The sequence below is a fragment of the Fistularia commersonii genome, chromosome 19 (assembly GCF_037954325.1).
Source record: "Fistularia commersonii isolate RoL2024-O1a breed Wild chromosome 19, RoL_Fcom_v1.0, whole genome shotgun sequence".
NCBI lineage: Eukaryota > Metazoa > Chordata > Actinopteri > Syngnathiformes > Fistulariidae > Fistularia > Fistularia commersonii.
In genome coordinates, this window is record NC_141302.1 from 4,117,354 (window position 1) to 4,144,651 (window position 27,298).

The 27,298-nt window shown below is 41.9% G+C and overlaps 1 protein-coding gene across 1 annotated transcript in view; it reads left to right on the forward strand.

The window, feature by feature from the left end:
• The window catches only part of arap2 (ArfGAP with RhoGAP domain, ankyrin repeat and PH domain 2), a 175,042-nt gene that overhangs the window by 49,942 nt on the left and 97,802 nt on the right, over positions 1–27,298 (forward strand). Inside the window, exons 10-11 of the mRNA XM_086165193.1 lie at positions 12,309–12,415; positions 22,416–22,615. Of these exons, the coding sequence (XP_086021319.1) occupies positions 12,309–12,415; positions 22,416–22,615 (307 nt within the window). The remainder of the gene's footprint in view (positions 1–12,308; positions 12,416–22,415; positions 22,616–27,298) is intronic.

Below are 27,298 nucleotides of genomic sequence, written 5' to 3' on the forward strand. Positions count from 1 at the left end.
ATTGTAGCTCATAGCTAATTTCCATCTATAGTCCTGGGAAGACAATACAAATATAAAACTGTACAAATAGACAATACATATAAAATTTACAAATAGGCAATAAAATAACTATACAATATATAAACAGGCAATAAAATAAGTGAAACCCAAGTTGAAAGTGATATTGTTGTGATATTATTAGTTTGGTCTTCTGGGGCCACCAGTATTAGTTTGGTCTTCTGGCAAAAAACTGAGACTTCTTCTTTTCCTTTCAGCTTTTCCCTTCAGGGGTGGCCACAGCGAATCAACTTTCTCCATCTAAACCTCTTCTCTGTATTCTCATATCTTCTCTCACGACGTCCATAAATCCTCTCCTTGGTCTTCTTCTAGACCATAGGTGACCAAACTCTGGCCCGCGGGCCATATTTGGCCCGCAAAGCCATACCAAATGACTATTAGAGCTGGCTTGCCGGTATAGTCTACAGTGCACGTACCGCTAATTCTACATATCCCAGAATTTTCTGGAGGTGTTTTGGCACGAAAATCACAACAGGACCCATAAACGCCCTCTCCTCTGTTGACAGTTGTCATAGCGACTGGTGGAGAGTGACTCCTAATTCAAGCTGGTCTAAGTTGGAGCCTGTAAAGAGGAGACTGAGGTTGTCATAAGAAATAACACAGACAAGCGACTATTCTTTTGAGCTCTGCAGAGGGGGAGAGTCAACGCGCTCTTCGGAGGCAAGATCCAGAGAATCCCACCGAGCTCCTCCTTGCTCGGCCTTTTATTGTGTGAAAGTGTATTGGTGTTGTTGAAAAGATCACATACAGGGAGAGGGTAATTCCTGTTTACATTCAGGGGGGGTAGGTTCCTCATCAGGGGGGTAGATTTCCATTTGGCATCCGAAGAAACTTACAGTGGAGGTGCCGGGGATTGAACCATGCATGCGCTCTACCACTGAGCTGCAACATCTTTATGCTTATTTGAATTTACGGTCATGGCGGTAGGTTCCTGTTTAAGGACGAAGGCCATTTGTGATCACACGTCTGGCTGTCTTCATGTGAGTAGTCGAAATAACATAACTAGGAATATAGTGAGAAAACTCCAACAGCGACCTTATGCTAATACCGGCACCTTGCTACTTAGCCAGAAAGAATATTACTGTAAGTTATATATTATATAGTATTAAGCTACGCTTGTTCCATATTTTGTTTTTAAGCAAAACTTGTTTTGGTTCATTGTTATATCTGGAGGAAGATTTTTTTTCAATAAATATCAATGTTGGCCCGCGACTTTGTCCCAGTTTTGAATTTTGGCCCACTGTGTATTTAGACCTCCAGACCTCCAATTCCAGCATCCGTCTACCGATATATTCGCTCTCCCTCCTCTGAACATGACCGAAACCATCTCAGTCTGGCTTCTCTGAGCTTCTCTCCAAAACATCTAACATGAGCCGTCCCTCTGATGGACTCTTTCCCGATCCTATCCGTCCTGGTCCAACCTCCAAAGAGAACCGCAGCATCTTCATCTCTGCGACCTCATTTCGTCATCGATGAGCCGATTCCCCCCTTTATTTTTGTTTTTTTAAAAAAACATGCTTAAACTGGTGGGCGAATGGGTGAGACAATTAAAGCTGTTGACTTAAAGGCAGCAATGGGAAGCAGAAAAAACAAAAAAAACAAAAATAATAAAGTAAACATAGCTCGGTCCCGTTTCTTTTCCTGCTCTCGGGCTGAAATCCCACGCTCCCAAGGTGGCGCGCAGAAATGCCTCTAAAACTTTAGTGCGCTGAAACAATACACTAAAAAATATATGGCTTCATTCCAGTTCCCTCCCACATCCGCTCTTCACCGTGACATATTTACAGCCTCTTAAAATGCTACACTGTATATCTGTGGCAGTTAACACCCATCTGATTTATTTCCAAGGAGTTTTTTGCGGGTTGCGGTTGAATGTCCTAGTTTTGGATTTCAACTGTTTTCTCTGTCCGATGCGTCGGACACATCGGCCGGGGGTTTCGATTCCCGGGGTCAAAAGTGCTGTTTAAGCGACCATTTTACCAAACTTTATAGACGAACCGTCGCTATGACAACCTCAGCTCTGACTCAGGCGGATCACACACACCCTAAAGAAATTACGAACGCGGGGATTGAGAAAAAAAAAGCGGATTTTTCCAGCTTCCGGGAAACTTTCCTCCGCCTCAGCCGACGGAGGGGAGAAGAAAAGGTGCATCTCAGAGGTCGGTTAAATCATCGGAGAGCGATTTTCCCGCGCCGCTAATGTATTCCTGTGCATCCGAGATGCAGAGGGAAAAACCCAACACCCCGCCTCCCATCGTCTCATCTCGTAGACGCACATGTGCGAAAGCAGCTGTTCCCGGTAATGAAGCTGAATAAAAACATCTCATGTTTGCTAAATAACACGTTGTTTCCAGCAAATGAGGCGGTTTCGCTGACAGGTCCGCACTGAAAACCCGTGATTTGCCCGGCCGGACCGGGATTGGTGGAAACAAGCGGGGCGTCGAGCCACCGCCGACTCATCCGGACAAGTTTTATTCCTTTTTTCTTTGATTTTATCCTTCTTCCGAAATTCCGTTTCGAACCCGGACTCGTGAAACCCGCCCCTATCTTCACTTGGCTGTGAAATAAAGACGAGATAGGTTTTCGCTTTTTTTTTTTTTTTTTTTTTTTCCTTCTCCAGCCTCTCATTTTCGATGGCGCCGTAATGAAGTCGCCGCTTTTCCGTCCCGCCGGTGAAATGTCCTATCCGAGATAGAAAGATACCTCACCGCTGTGATAATATTTCTTAAAACTCCCTCTCTCACACACACACACACATTTCTACGCGAATTTGATAATGCTACCGCCGTTCGGCTCATTTCCATCTCTCCTCGGCTCTCATTTCATCTCGCTCGCTCTTGTAGTTTTGTTGTTTGCCTTTCATTATTTTCTTCATTAGCGCGAACAAACATCTTTGGCGGAATTCTCTTTTGGGTATCGCTCCGTGTCAGCACATTTCCACTCGCTTGATCTGAGACAGCGGGGAAGCAACGCGGAGAAAGGCGGAATCAGAGAGAGAACAAATTAATTGTATTATTTCAGCTTAGAAGCTAAATCCCCGGCATAAATGCGGCGGACGTATTTTGTTGAAAGGCGGGGAGACAATGGGTTGCCAGAGAATAAGGCAGAAGACGACCGGAAGACGAAGTTGGGACGGAGGGGGTTTTTTAAGTTGCGGGAGGAAGTAGAGCGTCGCCCGGTTCGGGTTCAGCGGAAAAGAGTATTTAATCCAACATGATGAATGAGCCGCTGGGAACGTCGTCCTCCCGAGCTCCGCCCTCGCCAACCCCGCCCACCCGCCGTTTCTCACGGCGCCCCGATGAAGCCGCGTTTAAGGTCGTTTCAACGCCGAGTTAAAGACAAGCAGGCGGTGCGTAAAGCGAGGTACCGCCTGTTCATCTTATCCCTCATATTACTGTTCAAGCGCCCCTTTTTTTTTTTTTTTTTTGTGTCATCTTATGTGATGGATGTTTCCGTTAGCGCAGGTCATCCCAGATATTGATTTTTTTTTTTTTTTTTTTTTCCAAAAGCAGGTGAAATGTTGGGGAGTGCAAGAATGACAGCAAACAAATGTCAGATCTAGATTATCTTTTAAATGTGTATGTTTATGGCCACATATAACTATTTACCGTCATATAGAGAAAAACCATTGACCGTCTCATCCGGGTGTCGAACCGAGGACCAAAAATAATAATATAATAATAATAATATTATAAAAATATACTATAATGTAAAAATAATAATAAGACATTTCAGAGTTTGCAGTTGCATTAGCGTCATTGTGGTCAGTTCTTTAGCATTTTGTTTTGATCGTAAATGCCACCAAAGGTGCCGATTATTCGATTAGTGGTCCCCGTAAGCGGCAGAGGGTGTCTGAAAACGAAAGAGGACCCTTTATTGATCCCCGAGATGCCCGATAACTTCCCGATCACGTCCCGATCACGTTCCGATCATTAGCCACTGAGGTCCGGTCTACTGTGGAAATGCTACATTAGCTACTCGCTGCATCGCGCATGCTTTTCAAAAATATCTGATGAGATTTTCTCTTTCAAAAGCTAACATTCATTTGCTTTTTTTTTTTCGATTCTTTATTGTGCCAAAGCTATTTCGCCTGTGTCAAAAGAAGTATTTTACTTTATGTAGTTTAATGATGCAATTTTGTCTTCATGAAATTCCATATTTTTATTGCTAAATGAATGTAACCAGAAGGCCATCCTCTTTCCAACCGGGCTCCCTTGAAGACGTCTAGCTGTCTAATTCTGCTCATATACAATTTGCACCGCTAAAATATCTCCTCAGATATCTCTAAAGTTAACAAAACCTTAAATACTGAAACCCGTACTGTGTACAGCCAAACCGAGGATCTAATTAATCTCCGCTTTAATTACATTTTGCTGTTCATTTGTTATTCTTGATCTTCCGTGAAACAAGTGCAATCATCCCAGCAGGGTTCTTTTGTAGATTTTCTGATGCAGTTTTACTCCAAAAAGACCCTTTTTTTAAAGAGTGATTTTTATTTTTTATTTTTTTTTGCACCCCTTCTACATCTAAAAAAAGAAACAGTAATTGGCAGATTTTTAAATGTTTGAAATATTTTCTTGCTTTTTAGTTTGGCGTTCAGGGGCAGTAGAGGCCGGGATTGTTTGGCGAGGGCACGATTAATGCCGCAGCTTAAGTGCATGAAGACTGAAATCTGGTCCTCGTTCGTTCATTCATTCATTCATTCATTCATTCATTCATTCATTTACTATCAGAACCGCTTGTCGTGTCCTGAGGGTGGGGGTGCTGCTGCCAATCCCAGTTGTGGATGTCAAACACGCCAAAATTTAAAAATCGGTGCAAGTCGAGGGCTGGCGGGGTTCAATGTTTATCTTATGGAGATGAACTTCTTACACATATTGACCCTGAAACTAGCAAAGCGTTTAAGTCTGGGGTGTCAAACTCAAATACACAATGGGCCAAAATTCAAAACTGGGACAAAGTCGTTGGCCAATGTTCATATTTATTGAAAAAAAATCTTCCTCCGGATATAACAGTGACCCTTTTCACCCAAACAAGTTATGCTTAAAAACCGTAACAAGCTAATTTTAATACTAGGCCCTATATAACTTAATATTAAAATTGAAATTCAAATTATAGAAACACATCAATGGCTTCTATTATTTAAATAAAAATTACATACAAATTGTGTACTTCTTTTTATTGGCAGCCTTCTGAGTTAAATTTTAACCTTTCACCAGAGGCTGATAATAAATGTAAACATGAAATAATAATCATGATAACAATAATAATGATGATAGTCCATCAAGAAATCATTAATTATAGCTCAGTTTACTACACACTGATCTACTCTGATCATCTGCCTTTCTTTTTCCTATTTTTTGGAAGGGTTGTACGTTACCAGTATTAGCATATGGTTGCTATGATAACTGTCAAATAGAGAAGACGTTTATGGGTCCTGTTGTGATTTTCGTGCTAAAACACCAGCAGAGCATTCTGGGATTTGTAGTACTAGTTGTACATGCACTGTTGGCTATAACATATGTAGACAGTACTATTGGCTTTGCGGGCCAAAAATAATTAGATTGCGGGCCAAAAGTGGCCCGCGGGCCAGAGTTTGACACGAATGGATTACCTATTAAAACATCATGAAACATTAAATCCATTAAAAATAAGTTGCAACAATTTCTTTTGGCTCTGTCTGCAGCATTTCCAGGGAAATTTCTAATCAAAATGTTTTTCCACAGCCAAAAAAGAATTTCCTTTCAAGAAAAAAACCCAACATGCCTTGTGATAACAAGAAAAAAAGTACAAAAAATAAACTTATTACAGCTCAGTTTTCTGCTCTCTGGCGTTCTCTAGTCTAAGCAAGACACTTGAACCTGGAACTGACAAAGTTTGCACATTCTTGCCTAAAAACAACAACATTAATCATTAAATAGAGGAAAAATCTGTTTATTTATTGCTCTATAATAAATGCAATATAAGCAACACTTCTCATCCCAACTTGCAACCACCAGTTGAATGGTGAAGCGTCACACGCAGCGCATTAGGCGCCCCTTTTTTCGCCGAACCCAAAGCAGCGTCTAATTTTTTTCCTAATTTTTCGGCAACACATTCCCACGCGTCACGGGTACCCCTTTCTCGAACACAAACGTGCAAAATACTAACTCCGCTTTTATTTTCGTTAGGTTTAGAGACACATACCAGCGTTGATGTAGACATGATGCTCCAGGTTTCGGTTCCTAACGCCTTGGTACGTGACCAGAAATGAATCCTTCGTCATTCGTCAGGCGGGTGACGCATCGGGATGAGAACGGGCGGCTTTTCCTGAGAATTTTCCCGAAAAATTCCTCGTGCATTTTCTTTGGGATCCTGTCCACCAGTCCACTAATCGCGGGCGCTCCGTCTCTTGTCGTATCCTTTCCCGTCATCGTGCCGTGGATCGATTTTAACCCTACAAGGTTCCTCTGTTGCACACAAATCTGAGTCCGTTGCTGCTAAAAATCCACAGCTGCGCAGAATCAGAACTGTCCAGAACTGGCTTGAAACCCCCCGTTTTCAAAGTCCACCTTCTGTTTAGCCATTTTTCTGGGCGAAGGGCAGCTCACAGTCGACAACAGCAGAGTCAACAAGGCCAGCTGACACTCGACTGACGCGCCAGAGCACCCGTAGAGCATTTTGGGACTTGCAACATATCGGCAGACCAGCTCTAAGGGTTAGTTAATTAGTTAGTTAATCCTCTTCGGTCTGGGTGGACCAAAAGGCCTCGACTATCTGCTTCCATCTGGTCCTGTCCCGTGCAGCACGTTGTGTGAGGTTTGCCATCTTCAGTTCTGACGTCACAGTTCCACGCCAGCTTGTTTTTGGCCCGGTTGTTTTCTCAGGGCTACTGTAGGAATGCAAGTCCGAGCCGTCTGAGTCGGCGATGCTTAACTTCCACATTGCGACAGTTTGTTTTTCTGTACACGTCCTCCTTGGAGATCTTTTCGGGCCAAAAAAATGCAACATATCTTCCGTAGAAATCCATTCTGAAAGGTATTTATCCTTTTCGTGTCACTCTAAACCGCTCGCCAGCATTCTGAGCCATAAAGCAGGACTGATTTAACATTGCTGTTATACAGTTGAAGCTTGGTTTTAAGGCTATACTGATTTGATTTCCAGAGAGGATCCATCCAGTGTGATTGATACATGCGGTGTGGAGTTCATGCACATGACTTGGGTTTTGGAGATGTTTATGTTCAGCTCCAAGGGTAATTAGATATCATCCTAAGGGCCAAAGATAATCCCACCGAGGGCAGAATTTGGCCCGTGGGCCTTGAGTTGGACGTATTTGCTCTAGAGTCTCCAGTGATTTTCCTGCATGTGTGCAGACATGGGAAGAAGACCCTGTGCTACAAATGAACCAGGGATCTTCTTGCTGTGAGGTGGAAACCACGACGCCAACTGCGATAGTGAGAAAAAAAAAAAAAAAGAAATTCAATGCATCTGACATTTTAATATCTGCATTGTTATTCATTATGACCTTGACATTTAAAACATATCACTGATGATATATATAAACCCAAAGAAATTCCCTGGAAGGTATAAATCGTGTATAACTTTAACAAAAAAAAAAAAAAAATCTAAATTAGAGCAGCGGAGAAACAAACGGTCAGTAAACTGGACGACAGCCGCTGCCATCTCCGTGAGATCTTTCACTGAATTTTTTTTTTTTTTCCCCGTCTGTGTGTCGTCTCCACGGCTCACAGCTTGCCATTTTTACAAACAGGGAAAAATCCTCTTTTCTTAAACTCGCCTCTCCGACACCTCTCAAGTGGAATTGAATATAGAGGAGGGCGCTTTCGTAGCGTCCCCGCCGCCACCGAGATGCACTCATCGTCCGAAGGGTTTGTTGGCGACCGTCGCGTAAAGCCCCTGCTAAAAAATTCCCCCCTCTGGGAACCTGCAGGGTTTTAGCGCTCTCCTCCCTCGGAGTGGATAATGTGTCTTTTGTGTCCGAGTTAGGTAATCACCCCCCACACCCCTCTTATTTCGACGAGCCGCCCGCGGAAACAAAAAAAGCCACGGGCGTGAAATCATACGAGTAAACACGTGGCGAAGGGCACCTTCTCCGCCTACCAGCGTCATTACGGCGACCCCCCCTTCCCCCCGATTGTTGTAATTGGGTGTTATTTTTACCGCCCATGCCTTCCTTTCCCTTCCTCTATGCCGAAATCTCTCCATCCTCTCCTTGCCTCCATCCTTGGTGAATTAATTCAAGAGTGCAGGAGGCCACGCCGCGTACCGGGTAGGTAACGAGTGGCGAGGGCTGGACAGCCGCTAACACTCGCTGCCTCTAATTGGCTGCTGGAGAGGGATGAGGGTCATTAGGTATTGGTGACTGCGTTGCCCTCGCAGCGCAGTCACGCTCGTGTTCGGATATAATCAGGCCGGCAGGAAAACCGTCAACGCCGACGGGCGCGCCTTCGCTCGGAGGGGGACGCCCGGCAGGAGGTTTACACCAAAACACGTGAACCGTCTGCGACGGAATTACAGACGAGCGTCGTTTTTTTTTTTTTTTTTTTTTTTTTTTTATCGATTCAATCGGAGGGGGATTTTTTTAAAACTCCGTGACCCCGACTTTCTCATTATTTAAGCCTTCGCCGGACTTAAAAAAAGCGGCGACTGTACCCGGTTATAATTGATAGGACACAGAGGCGAGTCCCTGCAACAAACCCCCTCCTTCCGCTCTCCCCGGCCTCGTATCAAATCTGCGAGGCCAATTAGGACCGGGCCACGCGCTCGATCCGTGAGCCTCGACCGCGCCGTCCTCCTCGGGTGGCTATTATGGCGGTGGATGTTCTGAATTAGACCGTGGTTCGGCGAAAAGGTAACCGCGCAATGATCGAGACTCGAGGAAGCCGAGAAGGAATAAAATGGACTCTTTTCAGCTTTTCGGCCATTGTTTTTACAGTCACTTTTGATCTTAATTATCTACATATTTTCAAAGTACATATTTTTACTGTGTGTGTTTGTGTATATATATGTTTTTATACATTGAAACTGGAAAACCTGTTGATAGGTAAGATAGAGAGTAATCCAAAAATTAGATATATATCTCTGTATATACACACCACCTCTCTTAATTTTATACATACAGGACTGTCTCCGAAAATTATAATATTGTGATAAAGTTCTTTATCTTCTGTAATGCAATTAAAAAAAAACAAAAATTACTTTTTCATGATATTCTAATATTTCGAGATAGGATTTTTGTGTTTTCTTAAGATGTAAGCCATTATCAGCAATAGTAAAATAATAAAAGGCTTGCAATATTTCAGTTGATTTGTAATGAATCCAGAATGGATGACATTTTTGTTTTTGGTATTACATTACAGAAGATTAAGAACTTTATCACAATATTCTAATTTTCTGAGACAGTCCTGTATATATACATATATATCTATATATGTGTGTGTGTGTATATATAAAAAAACTGTACATTTTGGAAATGAAGATAGGGAGTGATTGTAAATATATGTATGTAAGTATATACACATACATCCATATGCCCACATGTACAGTATACAGTATACAGTATACAGTAGTCACTCCAGAACCAGCAAAGTGGTGCCAATATTATTTATATAAATTTAAAGCTTTATGATCCACAGGCTTATCAACCGTTCCCACACAGGGAATGCTGCAGTTATTTTCCTGCTATTCTTTTCGGGTTGAAATCAGTTAAAGAAAATTCACCGATACTTCACACGAACATAACACGGTAGAATAGTACTATGAGTGGTGATGGTATGTCTGTTAAATGGACAAGGCAATATGCTTCAGAGCAACCCTAGAAAATGCTTATTTTACCATAAAAATAATTTTAATAAAAATACATATGAAATATATTAAAACCGCAAAAACCTGTTGTATTACAAAAAAAAATTGCAGTTTAAAATAGATAAAAAATCTGCAATACAGTGAGACTTCAAAAGGTAAACAGCAATATGGCGAGGGACTACTATATATATGTAAACGTATATATTATTATTAAGATAGGGAGCTATTGTAAAGTTGATAATTTATGTATGAATCTCTATTTTTATATATATATGAATGTATATTTCCTGTATGTTCATGAGGTTCCTGTGGTTGACATTTTTCTCATTTCTGCTTAAAAAAGGAAGGTGCGTTTTAAAGGGACAGCTTGAGCCCGGCTTCTAATTCGGGCTCAAAATTAAGATTGTCGGCAACTTTAGCTTCATTTACATCAAACCAAACCGCTTAAAGGGAGCCAAATATTGGAATACTTGGCCACTCAAACAGTCTCCCGTCGTTACTTCAAGCGTGTATGATTTCTCTCAATGAGTAGTTTAAGGATTTATGATCAGTTTTGCAAGGAACACACACACACACACACACACACACACTTCCTGCACACCCCCAAAGACGCGGCTCCCCTAAAAGCAGCTAATGTGCAAAGATGATGTCCACGAATCCTTTCGCTGCTATAATTAGCATTGATTGTTTAGCGCAGAAACAAGTCGTGGGCAAAGCTTGGTGGCGGTTGGTTCTATTTTTTGTTTTCATACTTACATCCAGCTTTCATACTTTCACACACACACACACACACACACACACACTTTTCTATCTAAGTGCTCGACTAACACCTCCTCGCCACTCTTAACAAGATTTCTTTTCCACTCCATCCTTTCCCCCTCTGTGTGTTGCTCCACCCCCCCGACGGTTTTAACTCACGTGTCTAGTTTCTCCAAATAATGAAGGAAAGTGTGTGTTTGTGTCCCACAATGCCGACTCCCTGCGTGTTTGCTGTTTTGATGTTGTGCCTGTGCACGCGTGGGCGTCCGTGCGTGTCTTCAGGCCTGTTTTTTTTTTTTTTTTTTTTTTCCCTCTCCATCTCAGTTCAGAGCTTCGAGCTAAAGGAAACGGTCTAAACCGCAGCGAGTGTAGCGTCACGCAGAGTCACGACGGAATTTACAAAAATGCCAAACTTCACGTCTTAAGACCTATTTCTGAAAGGAGCTTCAGGAAAAAAAAAACAAACAAAAAAAAAACATTGAGCTTGAGCGTCTCGGTACAGTCCGGAATCCCCTGGACGTTTGCACAGTTAGTTGCAACACAGGTGCTCGCGGTCACTCCATACAACGTCTCACACACACACACACACACATAAACATAAACATCTGGAGACTATTTGTGTGTGACTGGTGAGGAAGTGAAAGTCAAATGACTTTTGCGTCATTTGTCTATTTTCAGCCGGCATTTCTATTTTTTAAAGCAAACCAAAAAATCTTGAGGAATGGCGCGGGATGTAGGTCTCCTTTGTGTTTATTTATTTATTCTTTTTTTAATTTAATTTTTTTTTTAATAAAGCCAAATGACATTCAAGCCCTGAGTGTGGGGAAAAAAATAAAATAAAATAAAAAAAAAGACAGGGTTTTAATGAGGCAGCCCGCCGGCTGTCACCGTGGTTCAGAGGGTCTCTAAATTTGGCCAACAGGGGCCTGCGGTGATATGAAAAAAACGCTAATGTACTTTGTTTTTACTTTTTTTTCAGTGAATATGCTGAAACCCTGACCCCCTCCGCCACCCCGTTGTTGTTGTTCCGCTTCAACTGAGGACTTTGCTATTTATAAAAAAAAGGAAACTGTTTTGAAAGCTTTTAAATGCCACAGTACTGTTTCCCTCAGGTTTGATTTGAATTTATCGGATTCAAGACGACCAGCTGATGAATCTGCATTTTTTTTAAAGGTCGACGAGTATGGAGGGGTGTGTTTTGAAGTGTTTATTTTTAAGTTATTACGGGGCACTCGATAGATTCTGTTGACCGATTTGGTCATTAGGTGATTCGGTCGTGTTGCGTTTACCGACCTGGTCCGAGATGATTTTCTTATTAACACATCCGCTGTCTTTTTCCGTCTTTGGACGGCGGGAAGTGGCGGAGAAATGTCAGACACGTCTTAATTTCCGCCGCCGTTCAAAATCACATCTCCGGATGTCTTGTTTTATCTGACCGGCGTTCCCAGCATCCAAACACTTTCCATTTTTGAACACAAGAAGAGCGAGAGAGAAGCCACAAACTGTTTGACATTTTCCCCGAAATGTCAGACAATTATTTTAAGTGCCGTGGCAATGAGAGGAAAAAGCAAAAAACGAAAAACAGTTGTTCGTAATCTTTTCGGTTTTGGTTTCTGCTATTCAACAACAGGGTGCTTCTAATTATTGGATTTACAGATCTCCATCTGTGTTTTTTTTTGTTTTTTTAGGACTACAACGCCGGCCTGGCTGTCCTGGAGCTGGAGCTTGCGGCCGCTAATATTCGAGACATGGACCGGAGGGGATTTGAAATCAGCACGCCCTTCAAGAATTTCTGGTCAGTGAAAGCACCATCTTGTGCGTCTTCTTACTCCTCACGAACTTTTAGCGATGTGCGTAATCCACTCCGAAAGAAAATCCAGGTTAAGCGACCTCCCGAAAGGTCAAAGGTCACGGGAGGAAACAAACAAACTGCACAAAATACTGTCCAAATGTGCGTCGCAAGATTTAGATAAATCATTAAGTGTATTTCTTCATGCGTGTGCATTTTAAATCCCCATTTTAGGGGATTTAGGGTAAATTTTACAAGTTGAGCATTCAGCGTCAAGAATGCTGCAAAAATAATAAAAAAAAAAAAGGCAAAAGTGTTTTGTTCATTAATGATAAAAAACGCAGACAGATGGGATGGAGAAGCCTTTTTCATACGACAAATTAAAGAGTCTTTTGCACAGTCGAGCAGTTGTGACAGGTGTGTAGGCGGAGCGGTAACTTACGGAAACCCCCCCCCCCACACACACACACACACATACGCACCCACACACACACACACACACACACACACACAAACACGGTATTTTTGCTTCTGCAGAGGTGAAAAAGTCTATCAGCAAGAAAAAAAACACCAATATTCATGCATACACACATACTTACATAAATACATACAAACATATGCTCAAGCTCAGAGATGCAAAAGGTATTTTGACAGATGATTATTAATTCATCATTAATTCATAATAAATCATTAATTCATCCATCCATCCGTCATCTACACCGCTAATCCTAAGCTAATGCTAAGCCACCATGCTGTCATTATATGATTATGTATTAATGTCATTTTTTTCCATTAAGAACCGTGATTACAGCGCCCAAAAATTAATCTATTTAGATGTCTATTTATAATCAAATTTATAACCATTTGATTTTTAGACAGAAAGGTAACAATCGTCACACTTTCAAATTTTTAAACACACACTCATACTTGTGTCACCTTTGCAGTAATTATAGCATGGTCTATGTCAGCATACTCTGCAAGCAACAAACAAACAAACAAACAAACAAACAAAAAAAAAGACAAAAACTACTAATCGATTTTAATGCAATCTCCTTCCGGGGTTTTGCGCGGGTATCTGCACGCCCGTAAACCTTTCGGAGGGACTCCGCTTTTCCGACGCCTTCTAATCAATGAGCACGCCGCTTGTTTGCGCTGTAATGGCCCCATTTAGAATACAACCCTCACAGCTGCCTGGACAAAGAACCGTTTGTTTGTTTGTTTGTGCACGCCTGTTCACTATTCTTCCTTCCTTTTTTTTTTTTTTTTTCCTCTCCTTGCCTGGAGTTAAGACCACACACACACACACACACACATGCACTCCTCTACCTGTCTCTCGTATATCTGATCGATCTGTTTGTGTCAGTCCGCTTAATGGCCCCGTCGTTTGGCGGTCTCATTAATACGCTGGACGTAATTGCTATTTTGTGAGGAACTGCGAAAAAATAGAAAGAAGAAGAAGGTTGAATTAAAATGAGCTCAGGTCTCCTGAATTGTTTTGATGAGGTGATTTGCTGAAAGGGTTTCATTGTGCGGCCGCGTCTGCGTGCGGATCGAATCGATTGCCGGCCCTGGGAGTGTTCTCCTACCTGCTCAAGGTGGGGATTAGCCAGAAACTCATCTAATCACTTTAAGCTGTGGAGACTCACTTTGGCTTTTCCATTGTTTTGTTGCCATTAAATGGACGAGGGCGTTCAGTCACACCAGATACAATAGCGGCTTTTTTTTTTTTTTTTTAAATGGGAGAATGACAATTAGACGGAGGCCGTGAGGAGCCGCGGCGGCAAAGGCGCTCGAGTTTTGAGGGGGGAAAAAAAAAGTCAAACTTTAATCGCGGAAGTAACCCGGACGATAAAAGCACGGCTCAAGGGCATATTGTAGTGAGTTTCTCCAGTTTGTTGTCATGTTCACAATTTGTGCACCTCTTACAGGAAATGATTCTCTAATGGAAATTGGATTATTTCTGTTGTAGAGGGCATTGTCTCTGGAAGGACGCTTTGCTGCAGTCTATTTTTTCTGTATTTATTTATCTGTTAGTTGTTTTGTTTTTTTTTGTGCGTACCGTTCAGGCCTTTGGAGCGTACGACCATCTCTTTCAAGTCCGCAGATGGAACCGAAGTTAAACCGTCAGCGGATGATGGGGATTTGTTTGTTACTTGTGGAGAAATTCTGTCCCCCTTGAGAAGTAGTTTTCCTTTACTGTGCAAGCAGAACAGACAAAAAAATAAAATAAAATAAAATAAAATAAAATACAATGAAATAAAATATGAAAAATGAATATAGAAATATAAATGAATATATATATATATATATATATATATATATATAAATAGATATAAAACAATAAATGTGATTGAAATGGGATAAAAATAAAATAAAATAAAATAAAAAATACAATGAAATTAAATATGAGTATAAAATATAAATAAAAAAAATATATAAATAAATAAATAAATGTGATTGAAATGAGATAAAATAAATGGGATTAGAATAAAACACATTCAGAAATAAACACACTTTCTTTTACTGATATGCTCTGAAATGGTGTCCTCAGGGAAATATCCGGCCTCCTGCCTTTTCCCCTTCAGACTGCTTCCCTCAGGGGTCGTCACAGCCAATCATCTCTCTCCATCTAACCCTCTCCTGCGTAGCTTCTTCCGTCACGCCAACTAACTCCACGTCTCCTTACGCTCCCATACATCTCCTGTCTGGTCTTCCTCTTATCCTCCTGGGCAGCATCCTTCTACCCAGATCTTCACTACATATTTTGTATTCCTTCCGACGGACTCGTTCCTGATCCGATCCATCATCTCTCACGAAGAGAACCTCAATATCTTCAGCGGCGCTCGGACATCGTTCCCTTCGTTTTGGCCGGTACTGTTTTATCGCACATCACCCCTGACAACCAGGGGAATATCTGGAATATCTGGTCTGTTAAAATCACATATATCAAGAATATAAACTGTTATAATCTGGATAATTCCAGAAATAAAGCTCATCAAAACATAAAAAAACAAGGTAAAGGTATAATTTCCTTTATTTTGAAACAAGATAAGAGATGGAATCGACCCCTTTTGATCTCATCACAAAAACAAATACAGCGGCCCCCTTAAGATAGGAATCGCCTTATATACCAATTAAAAAAATCGACAAAAAAATTGTCATGATACGAATATGAGAGCGGGAAAATGTGATTCAAGATTCAAGTAGTTCTCGTGCCGCGTTCCTAGCTATGTTCCTATGAGACACTTTATAGTTTATTTTTATTTCTAATTCTGCCTTTTTCTTTTTATTATTTATTACTGTTATATTTTCTGTAACTCTGGCACAGCAATTTCCTTCGGGATTAATAAAGTTGTTCTTATCTTCTTATCTTATCTTATCTTATGTGTGGCGTCATTTTATATCTTTGTGCTTATTTTGTGTACGTACTGAACTGAGCCATCGAGAGCCATGCAAGGATGTAGCTTCGGGAAGTTTTTTTCGGTTTCAGATTTAGGAACGTAAGGAACGTAAAGAAAAAGTACATGGTTTATATTGGATTTTTGGTTTGTTGAGTGATAACGGGAGTCACGTAACTTTGCGGAATTGCAGGACCAAAAGTCTCCCTCGAAACCCAAATTGAGGACCCTCGGACTCGAGGCTGGATGCGTTCTCGAACGCGGTTCTTGTCCGCTAGTGCCGATCCGGCAACATATCATCCAACTCCGAAAGTGTCGGGAGGCGGGACTTGCAGCCCGAGCAGTTTCCATCTGAAGTCCAGGTCATTTATTCCCGTCACATTTAATTAAGTTCATCCTCCTCCGCGACCCCTGACTACATCAAGACGTCCTCCGGCGATGCGTCCTTTAATTGTTTTGACTGACAGCAGCAGGAATTCCATACCTTGCATTTCAATAGAATCGGGGATCGTCGATCAATTATTGATTGAATTCATCAACCGGCGGGTGATCGGTTATGCGTAATGTTAAGTTCAGGCCGGTTTAAGTTTACATTTCGGCTCACTTGAAAGAGGAGGGTTTCGTTCAGTTTGGTAAAGGACGTCATTTTTCTGATATTTTTTTTTTTTAGTTTTCATCACGCAGCGGTTAGCTTGACCACCACATTTATTTTCTCCTCCAATAGTCCGACAGCATGCTGGAGGTTCATTGGAGACCCTCGAACACTGGTTCTTAACCTTGTTGGAGGTACTGAACCCCACCAGTTTCACCAGTTTCGCTGAACCCGTCTTTACTGGAATTTATTTATCTTTATTTTTTCTAATTCAAGAGACAGGTACCGTGTTTTCCTAGCCATAAGTCACACCTAGAAGTCTTTAATTTTCTCAAAAAACGACAGCGTGCCGTTGATTCGTTAATGTTGAATTCTGTCGCCGCTGCTCTATTCCCATGTTTTACTGCGTGACCGATCGCCTTGAGTTTAAACTCTGTGTTGTAAGCGTGTCTTTTGAAAGGTGCTATTTTGGGTGTTGTGGGACTGGAATTCCCTTTTACCGTTTTTACCGCTGCTACTTTGGCAACGCACACACACACTCACACACACACAAATGGAGAGATAATAGTTAACGGGTAGACGCATGTTAATTGTCGCTTGTCACGCAATAATCATGTTTTTAGTACAGCCAGCACTTTTCACAGGATTGTTTGCATCAGAGGACGCGGGTACAGGTTGCATAGCAGAAGTATAACAGGATGAGTTTACAGCTTGTACAGCTCGCAAAACAAAATATGGTTCTCATTCATGATAATATAACACAGACAGTCTTTGCTACATGAGGTAAATTACTCTAACAGTTGCGAGACCCCTTGCGGCTCATTATTGATCCACATATAAGGCGCACTGGATTATAAGGCGCACTGTCGGTTTTTGAGAAAATAAAAGGCTTTTAGGTGCGCCTTATACTGCGGAAAATACAGTATATGGATCGGATGTGTGTCTTGACCTCCGCCAAACCCCTGGGGTTCGATCGAAACCCAGGTTAAGAGCCGCTGCACTAGAAATTCCACGAATGTGAGCGTGAACGGTTGTAAATATAAACATTACTCGGGAATGAGAGTGAATGGTTGTATATCTCTATATGTGGCCTTGTGATTGACAGGCGACCGGTAAACCCCGCCTCTCACCCAATCATATCTGAGATTGGCTCCAAGCCCCTGAATGGGAGATATGCGCTATAGAAATGTTTTTTTTTTTTTTTCTTTCCTATCGTATGAGTATATTTCATATCTGGCAGTTTTTTTTTTTTCCATCACATGCAAACATCTTATATATTTCTTGGTCATGAATGATGGTCGGAATAACAAATCTAAGTCTCTGTAATAAAAAAAAAACATTATCCATGTATCCGGGTGCTTGATTCTTTCAGTAATAACTGAGCCAGGAAAGGCTCTTTGTCAAGTCACCTACACTTTAAATGTTTATTCTTTAATGCTTCAAATTTAATTATGTCACAGCTTTGTGTTTGACTCTCATTAAATACATTATGCGTCCGGTCAAAAACAGCCGTCCGCTCATTTATCATACATGAGGAGGAAATATGTTTCCTCGTTCCCCTTGTTTATGAGGCAGACAAATGTGGCCTTAGAAAATCAAATTCAGGTAGTGTGGTAGGAGGGATGTTGGATGAATATTATTTTGAATAAATATGCTCAGTTTGACCCCAGGATGAGTGAATGAATGACTGCACGCTCAATTTTAACCCATATAATTCTAATGCATTGCGTTTACCGACACTGCCTGTTATGTTGTTTATCTAGAGAAATATATCCACCTCCTGTATTTTAAGGTGTATTTAAAAGTAGCATTTACATAACATTATCACAGTCATCATCAGTGGGTGACCCGGGCAATGATTTTAACAACGAATGAGGAAAAAGTCGCGTTTCTGTGCGCGTCGGATAACGCCGTCATCATCAGACTGGGAGTCCATCTTTTTTCCCTTTGTTTCGAAACAGTTTACTTTGCCTTCCCTTCACGTCCGAAGCGCAGCGCCCTGGGACCGCCCGTGCCGCAGAGCGCGTGCCGTAGCGCCGGAGTTGATGTGAGCAGTCGTCTCTTTAGTCGGGCCCGAGGCGCCGACCGGCGGGCAGGAAGGGACTGAACCCAATCAACCTATCGATGTCTGACGCGTTTCTCGGGCGAGGCCACGCCGGCGCGCATCCTCCGCTTTGGGCGAAACTGACCCCCCGCCCGAGTTTCCCTCCCCGCCCCCCCTTATCTTCGGTCTTACTTTACACCGGTCGCCAGGTTGCCATGGAGACCGGTGGCCCCATTTCTCCCTTCTGAGTGGTTCTTTCAGTCAACCCCCCCCCCCCTCCCCCGTTATACATCTCTGTCGATCTGTGTCGTTCTCGTTGTCCGTCCGTCTTCTCTGCTGCTTCCTCTGACTTAAACTCACTCATGCACACACTTTCCCTCCTACATACTAATCCAACCGCAATTTACATTCAGCCGTCTTTTTTTTTTTTTTTTTTTTTTGGACTCCTTTCGTACGCAGAGCAACTTCTCTGGAGAAATCTATGTCTTTTTTTTTTTTTTTCTTTTTTTTTTTTTGCAAGATTTTTTTTTTTTATTCATGGGTGTTACTCAGTAAGAGGAACATTCTGGATTTTAAAAGTATTGAATCACTGAAACATGAGGGGATTTTTGAGACAGGTGGCAGTATGAGATTACTTGAAACATTTAATCATATATATTCAACATGCAGGAATTTGAATTCCATATTAATGCTTAATGTGTTCGTTGACAGAATGAGTGAGAGGAAGGTTTCCGATGGTAAAAAGTCACTTCTGTTTTAAGCGTAGATTTTTCGAATATGACTCATTTACAATTATCTAGCCCATTTTCTGTGAGAAAGAAGGAAATCCCAAGTAAATGTACTTTTATTTAGCTTCAGATAATGGAAAGTAATTTGAGGCAGGTAGGTTTAAAACTCAATTTGACACTTTATGAAGAAAAAAATCAAATCGAGACACGTTCTTATAGATTCCTTTAAAATACATTTGATTCGGATACGTATATTCATTTAATTTTTCATTCATATAACGATTATAATTATTATGAATTGAGTTATTTTATTTCTTTATTTCTTAATAAATGAATTGATTATTAATGTTTTAGTTTTTAATGCAGACAGGTCAAATCAGTGTCCTGAGCTGTAGGCAATTCTGGTTTCTGCTTTCCACCTCGATACCGCGATGTCAGGAAGGCAAATAAGAGTTTTAATTGCACCGTATCTGTAATAAACACCGTGTCAGCTTGATTCGGAGTCGATGCAATGTTCAACATTAATATATCTAACAGTTTCATATGCATAGTTTTCAGAAAATAGCTGCGTCACTTTCAAAGAAAAATGCACTTTTTTTTCTATTTACAAACCAGGAGGGAGTGTATCGTCGAATACCGGCTTCTGTCAACGCGCCGCGTGTTTACCTGACATGCCGCAGCTTTTCATTCAGTCTTTTTAATTGATTTTTCTCAAGATATAAATTCCAAATGATCTCCGAAGAGGAAGTGGCTGTCGTTGAGCTGTAGGGTAACAATACTTATTGGCCCTCATCATTCTTCTCCCTGCCACTACTTGTGAGAGCTGAGTGCTCACACACTCAAACCCACTTGGGTGAAAGAACAACAGATGTACACTTTCAACATGCGGGCTGTTTGGTTAATTGTTCCTTGAAGACTGGTCTGATGAGATGGAAAGCAACAGCCGCACCGCTATTAATTCGATGTAGAATACCTGCAACGACGCGGCGTTAAGGGGTCTGTTGCCAAAACCGGAGCGAGATCTGTAAGCAAAATAACTTCCTCCTACATGGACCTATTTGGTGGATACCTCGCAACGCCACTATTTTAGCATCCTAATTCCACGCTGCGATATGTAGCGGATGATGTCTGGGGTCTGTGTCATCCAGGCCCTGGCACTTCCTGAAAAATCTCATTATACGCAGGGAGGATAAAAAAAATAATACAAAAAAATCCCCATGCAAGAGCTTACAATAACGCACCGATTTATGACATACAAGGTGCGAAACACCTGCGGATGATAGTCATATAATCCTGCGAGAAGTTCGCTCGACGAAAAGATTAATACGCGCGCCAAAGGACGAGCTCCCAATTTGTCACACTGATGGCGGACTTGACCTCACCAGAAAGTTTAGATAAGCTCTCATTTGTCACAAGCTGCCTTGAGGATCAGGCCAGGGGGAGGGGATCTGTGAAAGTTGAGGCCTGTGTTGCAAATACTGCGCCAGAAAAAAAACAAAATGACGTCATCGCGTTCTCGCATCCCGCCCTCCAGCTTTTGTCTCGCGTGAACTATCGCGTGATCGTGCAGAAATCTGAAGGCTGAGGTTGATGCGGGAAAGGTTTCCGCAGAGGGTTGGACAATGATGGATAGTTTGGTGAAGATGTATGAAAATCTACGTTACACATCCAGTAAGGCGAAAAAAAAGATGCGCTAATGGTTAGTAATTCTTGACAACGGAGCATATGTTGCAAAAGACGGAGATTAAATTGCGACAATTTCGTAAAAGCCGAACGAGGTGAACTACGGTGACCCTCCGCCATCGATATCCTGCTGCGGCTGCATTGTTTTGTGTCGGATTCCTCCGATGCTTAGCGTAAGTGAAGTGTGGGCGAAGCTCTGCATCTGGAATTCTCACGAAAGTATTAAATTGAAATGTCATGACCAATTGTGGGGCAGCGGGCGCAGGAGGGAGAGCGGTCGTCTCCGGAACCGAACACTGGTTCGATTCTCGGCTCCTCCTCGCGAGTCGAAGTGTTTTTTAGCCAGATGCTAACCTGGCTAAACCTGGCTCCCCTGGCGCTGGTGGACGGCAGCCTACTGCATCCGTGATGGGTTCATTGCAGAGAACAAATTTCAAATTAATAAAGGATAAATTGTTATTATCAACGTGAGAACTTTGCTCTGGCTTCTCGCGTTGCATGTTGACGCCTTTTGCTTTCTGCTTTAACCTGTTTTAAATTTTGATACGCCACAAGCCTTGCCAAGCATCTTTGTATTATTTTTAGGTTATTATGTCTCCGACTTGAGACCAAACTGAATCACCTGTTTTCATTTTCCGGCCGGCAACGGCAGTCTCTGAACTCAATTGTGAAAAAGAAAAGCAAAAAAAAAAAACAAAAAAAAAAACAGTATCTTCGGAGGTAAACGTTACTTGGTTATTAATATTTTTATTCTTGTTTCAAACTGGATTTTATTTCAAGCACTGCTTTGAGCAGACGCTCACACACCGACTAAATTGTTACACCTTCAGGCTGCTGTCTGCCAGCTTAATAACGCCGCAGTGCCCCGTTTGTGCAGATTATTTTCCAGACCAACTAATTTCAAATGTACCATTAATTTCTTTTTGAGTTTTAAACATATGCAAACCTTGTTAAGTTAATCTATCAGCACCATTCGTTCAAGGTGATGCAATTTTAGCTTAGGTTTGCATACATGAACACAGTAGGATCGCGTTATTTGTTCCCCGAATGTCGCCACTTTGCTCGAGGTCCATTTTTCCCGACGGTGAGCCGAAATGCGGCGCCGATCGGAATCTCGGCGTTCCTGCAGCGTCTTCTCTTCATTCAGCCTAAACAATCGCTTTATTATGATCGCCGCACAGTTTGTCAATGGATGTTGTATTGGTTTTCAACTTGTCTAATAAAGTAATGAAAAGCTAAAAAAAAAGACTTTTCCACTTTTTGGATATTAGCGGTGCAAAATGAAGAAAATTGATTTCGGTTGCCTGTTTTTCTATCAATTTAACCAAATCTATTGCAATCAAATATAGGCATACATATTGAGCCTCTTCCCAAAAAATAATTCAAATCCCACATACCCCACATATACACCGATCCCTGTCAAGCCATACTATGCTGTTTAATTGCTCTTTCAAATCAAATCAATAACTCACGGTATGTGTTGTGTATGTGTGTGTGTGTGTGTGTGTGGTGGGGGGGTTGCAAAAAAAAAAAAAAAAAAAAAAAAATTGATTGTTTACAGCTTCACGGCTGAGTCAGAACAGGAGAAGGAGGAGTGGATTGAAGCGGTCCAGGAATCGATCGCTGAGACTCTCTCCGACTATGAAGTGGCAGAGAAGATCTGGTTCAACGAGGCCAACGGAAGCTGCGCCGACTGCCATGCCTCGCAGCCCGAATGGGCGTCCGTCAATCTGGGTGTGGTCATCTGTAAGAAGTGTGCAGGTAAGGGAACCGCCGCTTTACTCGCGACCTCTGGAGCCTCTCCTTTTATAACGCCGTCGAAAATTGTAAAGCAATCGAACATGGAACATACCTTCCTGAATCGATGAAAACAGAACCGGAATCCCGGTCGCCCCCCGAGTCGGCCTATCAGACGGTGATATCAACCGCACTTCGGGAACTGCTTAGCATCGCAAAGCTTCTTCGACCGCTTTTGCGCTGTAGGAACTTTTTGCTGTTCCTAAAACATTTTCAGGAACTTGTCTCTTTTCTCGTACATTGGGACCGCAGAGGAACCGGCGACTCCGAAGCAGTGTTTTTTTGGGGGGGCGAGGATTCCATCGGAACTCGTATGACCGACGTGCTTGGCGTTTCATGGAACTCATCGTGCGACAAAAGCTCACCTGGCCTGCTACGCCACTCGCGGTATTCCCAGCAGAGCATAAACATTTTCACCAGAAAAAGCACAGAGTTGGCTAACAACACAGTTTTACGCAAAGCGAAGCAGTTCAGGGAGGAAATAATAAAACTATCCATTTGCTAGTGCATGGTTCTTATGACTCCAGTGCAGAATTTTTTTGCAACTACGCTCTCCATGTGTTCTGAGTCACATTCCACGTTTTTATGGTGGTTTATTTTTGAGACTGACGCATTCGGTACAAGTCGCAGGAGCTCGCGTCACATCGGTCCATACTGTGATCCCTTCCCGCCTGCCGGGGTAGCGGTGCAGGCACTCCCTCCCTGGGGGAAAGGGTAGTTTCTGGAACAAATGTAGAGTTGGACGATTCCTAGAAGTGTTTGATCCTGTTTCAGAGTTATTAAACAACTGCAAGGCGACGCCACTTGGTTATTGTCCTTTTTTTCCTTTCCTTTTTTTTTTTTTTTTTTTGAAGGTCAGTCGTTGTAAAGGTACAATTTAATGGCGGTGATAGAGAATAAGCACGGATTTCTGCCGTTGCCATGCGTACAGTGCCTGACATCACCTGGTGGAATACCTGTCTGTCAAAGGAACACGGTGAAACCAAGCATACCAAGCCAATACAATGTGTTCTTCCTAGACTAAATATTGACTCCCAAGTCCTCCAGGGGGATGAGGAGAATCACTTGAAGTGTTAAAAAGGCGCTGTTGTACAGGTTCAGAATCTCTCGCAAGTGTTGTCCCCGGGCCGCCATGTGGGGACTTTTAAAAGCGTGCCGTCGTTTTCATATTCAAGCCGCGCATCTGCATGTCGCATCTTACGAAAGGTCGTGGGGGTTGTGCTTTTTCTCCGGCTCTGGGTTTGTTTATGTTTTCTGTTTGATGGCCCGTCAGTCATTAGCTGTGTTTTGTGCTTGTTGATCTTTTGTCGAAATGACGTTATTTCAAAAAAAAAAACAAAAAAAAAAACAGCAGGCTCAGAAAACAAGATACAAAGAGATTTGTCTTCGTTTTACAGGACAGAACGGAAGGAGTCGTGTTTGAAGCCGGTGATGCAAATGACAAGATTTTGCTCATTAGCTTTGAAGCTTCCTGGCTCGTATTTAAAGACGCGTATCATTGGATACCCAGTCGCAGGGTGTTTTTTTTCATATTCGTTTGTAGGAAGACGGGAAGAATAGAACATTCAGAAAGAATCTTGTCCGTGGAGGATCTCAGTCACCCAGGTCAGGGGGGAATCTTCTCGTCGTGGCGACTGGACTTGAATTTCTTCAGTTTTTAGACATTTCACCCCTCATCTGAGAGGCTTCTTCAAGTTTTTTTCCGAATACAGGATACCCTTGTTTTTCGCGGGGGTTACGTTCCAAAAAGAACCTGTGATCGGCAAAATCCGTGAAATAGAAATCTCAAAATTTTTTTTTACAATTATTATACAATTAAATACTCTATTTTACATTGCTGCTGTCGTCCTTATGTTTTTTTCTTCCATCTTTATGGAACAAACAGAAGATTCATTAATTCCGTAATGCCGACCTACAGCTGCATAGCTTTTACCTTCCCTTAGCATGTCCAGAAGTTTAACTTTATCTGCGATACATAGCATCTTCCGCTGCCTTTTGGGCCCTGCAAGGTGCTTTTGTCGGTCCAGAGCGTTTTGTCAACATTATGGGTTTTAGAGAAATTCCAAATGGCAAGGGAATTTGCACGTACGTAATGTAAATTTGGCAAGTTGTTTTACGTACGTGTACATATTAAACTGCAACGTTATTGACGCACAGGTAGAGAAGAAGCGGTGTGACTTTTTAGCCAATCAGAATGCAGAACACAATGCATGATGCAAATCCGTGAAGTAGCGAAACCGTGAAAAGTAAATTGGTTAAAGCGAGGGATCACTGTATTTTTAATAACATTGCGATCTAGCCACACTACCTGTACTGTCACGTTTTGTTTTTTTTTTTACCTTGTGCGGAAAAATAATTTGAAGGCAGAACAGTAAAACATCCCAGGAACTTTGGACGTTTGGATGTTTTACTGTTTGAATCCCAGAACGCACGTCTTATTTGTCTTCTAAGCCCAGTATTTTCACAGATTCATTTACCGCTTGTCCTGCACACAGTGTAGAAGAAGCGGAGTGACTTTTTAGCCAATCAGAATGCAGAACACGATGCACGATGCAAATCCGAGAAGTAGCGAAACCGTGAAAATTAAACCGCGTTATAGCGAGGGATCACCGTATCCGATCATTAGAACTGAAGAAACCTCTCGCATGTGGGGTGACACGTCTAAAATGTGAAGAAATTCAAGTCCAGTCGCCACGACGAGAAGATTTCGACAAGGGAAGATATAAAAATAAAAAAGACCGTAATGATGCTCAAAAGAAAAAAAAAATCAGCATCGATATTTGCGCTTCGTGCAGAACCTGTACGTGCGGTCCGGGATAAGCGGCGGTACGGTTCATCCCATCTGGACTCCCTGTAATCTCTAATCTCTTTGGCGATGCCGGGTGGTTCAGATCAGTGGACGACAAAGATCAGGCCGCGGGTGAGAACCCAGCGGGGTGATGCCAAACTGCTTCCTGACCCCGTAAATATGATTAAAGGGACGCCATACTGGACGCGGTGAGATCCATATATATTATTTTTTTCTCTCTTTCTTCCTCTTGCGGTCAAAAACAAATCCCCGCCCCCGTTTATCTTCTTCCCCCTCCATCTTGAGGCTGGAGAGTCATGAGTTTTAATGCGATTCTTCACCTCACCTCTGCAAAGCCCATGTAATTGGTACGCATCAGATATCCAACATCCCTTTTCAAACACCCCTAAATGATTTCATTTGCCGGGGTGTTTAATATTACATTTTGTCGACACGGCTGGAGAGAGAGAGAGAGGGAATATCTGCAAAGAGGAAGCCGTCCTCACTCCGTGCTCTCCTTTAAATTAGGCGGTGGTCCATTTGGAATACCAATGACGGCGCATACTTATAATTAGCACTCTTATGTCACGGACAATAAAGAGAAATGCTGAACAAGAGGAAATGGAAGGAAGTAATGAGAAGGCTAATGGTGAGAATGATCCCAGATTGGCTTTCCCCACTCTCAAACCAAGACAGAATGAATTTTAATAGTCAGTAGCTTCGCTGGCTTCTTGATAGCATGAGGTTTAATATCATGGAATTTTAAGAGTCAATTATGTAGGGCTTTATTTCGAAAAGAAATTTATTAATGTTAAATCCTAGAATATTAATGGAAAAAAAAAAAATGGGATTTTCAAAAAAAAAAACCCAAACACGAAATATTTGATTTATTTCAAAAGATTGGTTCATAAGCTGCACCTTTAAGATCTTTTTTTTTTTTTTTTTTGTATGAAACTTGCCTGTATTACTTTAAATCAGGGGTGTCAAACTCATTTTAGCTCAGGGGCAACACAAGTGAAAATTTACTCTAAGGTGGGCTGGATCGGTAAAATCATGACATATGAACTACTGTTACGTACCTATTGTTCAGGTCACTCCTCAAAACTGGTATTTTTTAGCTTTGGCAGCCGGATTAAACCTGTTCACAGTCCTAATCCGGCCCACGGGCCTTGAGTTTGACACCCCTGCTTTAAATGAAAGCATATTGGAAATCTGGTTTGTGCATAATGACATGAATGAGCAGTTAGTTGAAAAACAAATAATAAATAAATAGCTTATCCCGCACTATCCCAGCTGTCACAGGCTAACTGGTCATATATTGAATATAGGAATAGAAATAACTGCACATTGTTGTTTTGGAGAGTAGCGCTTGTAAATGGGATGCACGTCCAAGAGGCGCGGTGTTTGCGATATCTGAAGCGATATCCCCAGCCAGCTGAAGGTTGTTACCACCTATCAGCTGTTTTGTTCTCACCGCGGTTTTGAAAGTAACATCTGGCTCATTAGGCAAAAATCTCATTAGGATTGCAAGTTGTCTTAACGCAAGATGAATTCACTGGTAATGGGGAGAAAAAAAATCTAGTAATGGGTAAAAGTTTTTTGCAGCAGACGTGCGTTTTCGCGTATTATTTTTATTTATTTATTCAAAATCGGTCGATCGCGGGGCCACGTAAACGGACCGACCATTCAGTCTTCGCTTGCTAATGTAGCGCCATACGAACCGTTCACTCCCTCCCTCACACTGTGCTGCTGGAAATGCATCTTTCCAAGAAATAACTGGTATTAAAAACTCTAAAAAATAAAAGCATTGTGACAAATTTCCTTTTTCATAAGAGTAGCAATTAGTATATGAAACGTTC